A 6944-nucleotide genomic window follows, 5' to 3' on the forward strand; every position below is an offset into this window, starting at 1 on the left:
AGGAAAAGAAATTTAAAATACCCCAAAAAGAAGGGCAATTCTGCGAATTGCCCCCTTGTTTTCATCACAAGCGGAAGAAGGCAAAAGCATTGCAACGCGTTTCGGGGGGCCCCATTTCTTTTTATTTGGATTAATTTGTAAAAAAGGTTTCCACTTGCCATGTAATTTAATCTACTGTGGCAAGCACATACCTTATCTCATAGTATTACCAGTTTCACTTATCATGAACTGTTGCTTGTATTTACTTGTTAAATGACTCTCTTTATTTTGATTTATATGAATGATATTTGATTAGTTACGGTACTCAAGAAACACAGATTTTTAGTATAAGCCAAGTGTACATTTAGAACCTATTGTGATGTTAGAATACATGTGATGACATTCTATTACAAACATGTTATTGATGGTAAAATAAGAAGTTGAAAGTTAAAAAAATTTATGTAGGCGTCTTTTTAGTGAAGTTGAAAGAACAAGCATTTGAAGTTGAGTTGTAAATGGGTATGAGAATTGAAATTGTATTAAGACATAAATTTTATGTAGAAAAAAGTTTTGTAAGTGAATTATTATTTTACTTGCATTACTTCTTAAACTAGTTTTTTAACTTCAAATTATCTTTTTCAAGTTAAGTTGAAGTAAAGGACAATTTTTTAAATAGGCATCAATGTACAAATTGTATCTCATTGTTTGCCAATAACAATTAGTGATATTTATCATCAAACACCCAGTTGCCATAGAAGGTTTTTCAGAAAAACTTTTGCCTAAACTGCTAAGTTGTTTGTGTGGTATTTTTTGTACAAAGAGGTTTTGCAAACTCCATTTGAGAGAAGAGCTAGCAAAGTGCATGCCTTGAACTTGAATGCTTCAGCAATCACTTGAGCAAATTTTGCTCGGAACCTTCATAGACGCATGTAAAATGTAATTTCAAAGTTCTCTACGTTATTCTCTATTTTCTTCTACATTCATATCTTTTATCGTTGTTATTTTGACCTCGTTGTTTAAAACCGTCCTGTAACAAGCTCGACAGGGTCCAATAAATAACGTAATTAATACGAAGAAGGAGCATTAAACTAATGAGCTGTTATATTTTTACCTCAGTCAACAGGTAATTAATTATAGTTGAAAGTGTGACTACATTTTCCTTTCTCAAGTCCACAAAGAAAAAAGAAAGAAAGAGTTCATTCCTCTCTAAGGAATAACGTTTTCATGAACGATTTAAATAGTATTCTATTTAACATTCCAATGCACCAAAAACAGAAAAACCTTAGGAAAACAGAAAAACCTTAGGATAACTGTTACCTTTTGTTTTCTTCCTTTTGTATCCTTTTAGTACTTTTTGGCCACCCTAGGGACTTCTTTAGACTTTCCTGCACCGCGTGTACAGAACTTTTGATCACAACAAAGAATAACTTCACTCCCAAGTTCTCTTCTTCAATATTCTTGGTCTCATTTCCTTCCTCCCTCACCCATTTATTTGCTATAAAAGTCATAATTATTGTCCCCTTATATTGACCATAACCAAAAATTAAAGCTGCCTACAATTTACTCACATATATATATCCCAATCAAAGCCAAAGAAGAAAAAAATTCTAACAGGAATAGACAAAGAGAAGATCATAAGACTGATTATTGCGGAAAGATAAGAAAAAGGAAACTTTCTAGCACTCCTGTTTATTTTTAATTTGTTAAGGGATGGTGAAGGTGACAATTATAGGGAGGGTGAGTGATGGAATGCCCCTAGCCCAAGGTCCAAGACATGTTGTTAATGAAGAGAATGATGTCTTAACAACTTACAAGCAACAAGCTGAGTTCATTCTCAAGGAAATTTCATTACAAGCCTTGCCCTCCTCCAAGATGACAATTCTTGTAGATCACCACTGCTTCAAGTATCCTTTTCTTTCATCTACTTTTACATCTCATTTTGTTTTCTATCATGCCTACATTGCTTCTTTTATGGTCTATTTAGAATGTGACTTTCCTTTGTTTTGTTCTTCTATAAACACTTTCATATGCTTATTAGAAGAATCCAACAACTTTAGCAATACCATTCAGTAAATTGATATGTATCAGCATATGTCTCGAAAAATTACAATTTCTTTTTGGGGGATTTAAAAGAAAAAATAGTATGCCCCGGGCAATGGTGAAGTTAGGATTTGCGCCAACCGTGTTCAAGATTTAATATATATCTATAACAAGTAATTTTTTACCTATATACGCAATATTAGTCTCTGTACACACAGTATAATTTCCCGACGATGTTCAACTGACCACACACTTCAGTCTATGTCACTAAGCCACTGGCCTCAAGGTTTTGGTTCACTAGTAGAAATGTAGTGCATGATGTGATGTGTGGATTAGACGAGAAATGTAGTACATGATGTGATGTGCGGATTAGACGCACGTTACGAGTTCCTGAAATTTAATCCATTATCCATCTTATTTTAAATCATGCGCCAACAAGCTTGAAGATTTCTCAGTTATCAAAACATATACTAATTTCTCTGTTATTTTGGTTCTTCAGTTTAATTGTCACCTTTTGCTTTAGCTATCTTGTAGCTTTACATTCCACAATTAGCTCTTTACATTACGTCTTTTTCGTGCTAACTTTCAGCTACATAGTTGAGAATGGGATTTGCTTCCTAACGTTATTCGAGTCATCATATCCAAGAAAGCTGGCATTCCATTATCTACAAGATTTGCAGCTGGAGTTTGAAAGACTAGATAGGAGCCTCGCTGACAGAATTACAAAGCCATATACCTTCATCAAACTTGGTAATATACACAATGTTCATTGCAGTTCAATTATAGTAGCTGCACTAGTTTAAGTACAGCGAATTCCTCTCTTTAATCCTAAAGTTAAGGCAATAAGATGGTTTAGTTTAAATTCTTCTGCTGTTCCTTTTTGCATGATTGGCTCTGTCTCACAGATACTATCATTGGCAACATTAGGAAGCAATATGTGGATACAAGAACACAGGCAAATTTATCTAAGCTAAATGCTCATCGTCAAAAGGATGTCGATATTAGGACAGAGGAATTATCACTAATAACAGAGAGAAGACGAAGAGCAGGTAAGCTTGTCGCGTGGTTACTGTCGTTTAAATTCAATTATAGCTTATGATATTTAAAACTATGCATTGGATTATTTCAAAATGTTATCAGAAATGATAGAGAGAATGGCAGAAGCTCATATAAGTACTTCTCCAATTTGGGGGTCTAAAAGGCTTGAGGTATGTGGTACTGGTGACCAATGCTAATCTTCTTATATTTGACAAAAAGAAAGAGGGTTTAATTTTGATGGTTGATATCCAGATCATCGCGCTGAAATGGACACCAATTACAATCCTTCTCGTTGTTGCTTCTGTTCTTCTATGGACCGGCTTAATCCTCCAAGATGATTTTCTATAATGGTGAACCAAACTTTACATGAAAGATCTTCTTCTAATGTCTCCAAGGAAAATGCTTCAATGGTGTAAATGAAGAAATCGTCAGGATATCCACTGGCTGGAGACTTGCAGGGGCCAATTAGGAACGTGGACATAACCAGATAAAGATGCCTCTGGGCACATGATTTGTGCTATATTGTTATTGGATTTGAAGCCTTATTCATCTGATTATTTGTCCTGTAAATGGATTAACTTAATGTATTTATTTTCATGTCAAATTGTTTACTTGTTAGACTACTTGGCACTTGCAATGTCAAATGGTTATCGATATGCCTTCTACCACCTTGTAAAAATATCATCATTTGCAAAATCAATAAAAACTAGTACTATATTATCTGCTGAACTTCTTGATTATAGCTTGTGATTTCAGACGGCCGTTGTACTCTTTCAAATTGATTCCAACTTGTTTTAATTGCCATTTTATTACCTGGTTTCTTTGCAACTCTCAGTTTATTACAGATACAATGAATTAGACTTTGTACAAGATGGAATACAAGAAAAGAGAAGGCGTCTATGGTAAAAATATGCTAAATTCCTGCTTTATTACCTCCAAAGTAAATACCACAATTTTGTAAGATTCTAAAGGGTGAACTCATATGTACATCACATCATCGTTTATGTCGAATTCCCCCGACATAAATTCCTCAAATCCATTTGCAGACATGGGATCCTCAAACTTGAGTTGGGGTTGAAAAATATCATCCACTATCCCGTTGTTAACCTCTTGATTTATGCCATTAGCATAACTAATTTCATCATTCATCAGTACATCATTCATGAAGGCGTGTTGGTACTCTGAATTATTATAGCCAAAGTTATTCTTGGAAGGATAAAAATTGCCTGAGTTCTGGAAACCTTGCCCATTAAACTGATCCAAAGAAAGCCATTCCGCGAATAATACTTTGGGTAAGTTAACTTTTTGAGGCTCTCTTGGAAAGTCCACATGTGAAGCAGATTGATCTGAATCTGCTAATGATCCTTCTATGTGTTCAAATGAGTCCAAACTGGAATTCTGGGGAGTCAATTTCTTGGAAGAAGGTGAAGATTCTGTGTTACCAGATTTAGTGTGGCCTTCATTTTCTGCCATTTTGGCTACTCTCTTCTTTAGATAAGAGTGCCAGTGGTTCTTTATCTCATTATCTGTCCTTCCATGCAAGTGTTGTGCAATCTGAGACCACCTGTTGATACAGAACCTTAATTAGATACATAAAATTAAGTAAAACAAATTCATTTTCATTTATCAAATTCTTAAGATTTGTAAAACTAAATCCAAATGTTTACTTGCTGGGTTAAACACACTCCTAATGTTAAATACATTTACGATGTCAGTGTATATAAGTTAAATCCACAAATAAAATGTCATGTTATATCCTTGGCTCTTGCACGGTGCACCCTTTACATATCCATGTTATTTGAAAAAAGTCTGTCGCAGTCATAGCAATATTTGTTAAATGGGTACCCTAGTAGGTGAATTCTTATTGAAATACTAGTATTTTTTTTTTGGGTAATTACTAGTATTATTTTGTAGTCAACTTACAATTATTATTTACCACATAGTAGTATATGTGTAATTAAAAATGGTGTAGATAATCAAAGCTGACTACCTCTTCGAATTCCAGAAGAGTAATTGGACATTATGGTCGATTAAAAAGCAGAATAAGAGGAATCATTCAAGGTATTTGTTGAAAATATACTAATTAAGTATAGAGTTTGATTTATAGATGTTGTTAGTGTAAGATCAGACTTACACTAGCTAGCAGATCGTTGAAAGGATATCTATATAAGTCTCCTTGACATGGGATTTGTAATCTTGAAAGATAATTAAATTATTTGAATATGGCCTGATGGTGTAATAATTTCTTACACTGACTCTATAGACTTTTAATAAAAGTAAACTTTTCTTTTTAACATATTAAACTTTTAAATAAAATGATTACACAATTGAAACAATTTTCTTACTTGTTGCCAATCATGGCATGAAGAGTCAATATTGTTTCTTCCTCTTCCAAGCTAAATGCCCCTCTCTTTAGGCCAGGTCTTAAGTAATTAATCCACCGCAATCTACAACTCTTTCCATTCCTTTGCAAGCCTGTAAAATAAGTGATTACTATATTAAGAGATAAAATCACCAACGTCACCGACATAATACATGTTTGAAGTGGTCTTAATTAATCTCTCTCTCTCTCTATCTCTGCCGGTGTTGAATTTTTCAATTATATCAGAAAATTGTAATGTTGTTGACTTATTGCTGTTGTTCCTAAAAACTATTCCCAAGTATTGCGCCAAAGATAACGAACTCGGCTGAGGTGTATTTTTGCATAAGCCAATGAACTTTTTGAAGTTTTTTTTTTATGTACTATTATTTTCCGACTTTTCCTGAAAACAAGACTTTCAAATGTTTTACCTATAATAAAGACACCTTTTTTTTTTTATTCTTTTACAAGTACACACGCCACTTGGGTAAAATGATCCCAGCTGGAATGAATGTAAAATGATCCCAACTGGAATGAAGTCATTCATGAAAGATTTAAAATAGGCAAAAGGGTTAACAATAATTATGCTTATGCTCATATCTCCAATGATCCTCAAAGCATGATATTGCTGTCATTGACAAGGATGTGATACAACAATCCAGTTTCATTTTTTCACATTTTCATGTAATATCGCAAATTATACTATACTGATAAATGTAAAAATATCTTTATATAGTGTATATAACTTGATATATTCAGCATGAAATATTTCAAGTGCTTAAACTTGGACATTATAATTTCGGTAAAGTTGGAAAAGCTATGTCTATCTTCTTATCTACTTGAGAAAATCTTTAAGATGGAAATTAAGTAGCCTCAAGCTAATTACACTTGAGTTAGAGATGAAGAAACAATAAACTATAAATTACTAATGTGTTGCATGTTATGAAAATATGAAGATGAATGAAGGAAGTTAAATTTAACTAACCGGCATTAATGGGAACAGAGCTCCAGCAGCCATGTCCATGCTTGATGATGTAATTTTTAAGCTTATCATCTTCATCAGGGGACCATAATCCCTTCTTGTGCTTTTGCTTTGGCTTCTCTGTTGGCTTGCACCCCATTTTCAAACAAATTAACAACAGTTCAACAAAATTAATGTGTAAAAATTATGTTTCAGATACTTAAAAAGCAAGAGAGAGAAGACAAAGATATACTATGACTTTTGTGTGTGTTTTTGTTAAGAGAGGAGACGGAAGACTTGATGTCGAGGTTAGCCGACCTGATATTTAAAGGAAGGATTAGCTGAGACTTAACTAATTAAGTTCAATAAAAACAAACCACTTAATGAAAAATTAAAAAAGGGACTATTTGTCTGGTCCCTCTTCCAAATGAAATAATTCCTCAACCAAAGGAAAGTGAAAGTGAAGAAAGATATAATCAATTAGAATTGTTGTCCGTCTCAGAGAATTTTTGGGAGCTAGCTAGAGCCATGAACTAGAGAGACAAATGAGTTCTTGCACATATAATA

At 33.5% G+C, this 6944-nt stretch overlaps 2 protein-coding genes across 2 annotated transcripts; one reads left to right on the forward strand and one right to left on the reverse strand.

Moving 5' to 3' along the window:
- The first annotated feature begins 1322 nt into the window (after positions 1–1322).
- Positions 1323–3779, forward strand: LOC132056572 (25.3 kDa vesicle transport protein SEC22-1). The gene is made up of 5 exons (XM_059448839.1): positions 1323–1883; positions 2609–2769; positions 2925–3068; positions 3160–3227; positions 3310–3779. The coding sequence occupies exons 1-5, from the start codon at positions 1690–1692 to the stop codon at positions 3403–3405; spliced, it is 663 nt and encodes a 220-aa protein (XP_059304822.1). The 5' UTR covers positions 1323–1689; the 3' UTR covers positions 3406–3779.
- Positions 3780–3857: 78 nt separating this feature from the next.
- Positions 3858–6678, reverse strand: LOC132056571 (transcription factor LAF1-like). The gene is made up of 3 exons (XM_059448838.1): positions 6402–6678; positions 5403–5532; positions 3858–4621 (listed from the first exon to the last, which is right to left on the reverse strand). The coding sequence occupies exons 1-3, from the start codon at positions 6535–6537 to the stop codon at positions 4036–4038; spliced, it is 852 nt and encodes a 283-aa protein (XP_059304821.1). The 5' UTR covers positions 6538–6678; the 3' UTR covers positions 3858–4035.
- Between the last annotated feature and the right edge of the window lie 266 nt (positions 6679–6944).

Source organism: Lycium ferocissimum, chromosome 5 (assembly GCF_029784015.1).
Source record: "Lycium ferocissimum isolate CSIRO_LF1 chromosome 5, AGI_CSIRO_Lferr_CH_V1, whole genome shotgun sequence".
Taxonomy (NCBI): Eukaryota; Viridiplantae; Streptophyta; class Magnoliopsida; order Solanales; family Solanaceae; genus Lycium; species Lycium ferocissimum.

Bases quoted from the DNA above. Each gene is read 5' to 3' on its own strand.
- LOC132056572 (XM_059448839.1), top strand. From the start codon at position 1,690: ATGGTGAAGGTGACAATTATAGGGAGGGTGAGTGATGGAATGCCCCTA. The intron at 1,884-2,608 runs GTATCCTTTTCT...GCTAACTTTCAG, and splicing joins GTAGATCACCACTGCTTCAA to CTACATAGTTGAGAATGGGA. The intron at 2,770-2,924 runs GTAATATACACA...TCTGTCTCACAG, and splicing joins ATATACCTTCATCAAACTTG to ATACTATCATTGGCAACATT.
- LOC132056571 (XM_059448838.1), bottom strand. From the start codon at position 6,537: ATGGGGTGCAAGCCAACAGAGAAGCCAAAGCAAAAGCACAAGAAGGGA. The intron at 5,533-6,401 runs GTTAGTTAAATT...CTTATTTTACAG, and splicing joins CTCTGTTCCCATTAATGCCG to GCTTGCAAAGGAATGGAAAG. The intron at 4,622-5,402 runs GTAAGAAAATTG...CTGTATCAACAG, and splicing joins CATGCCATGATTGGCAACAA to GTGGTCTCAGATTGCACAAC.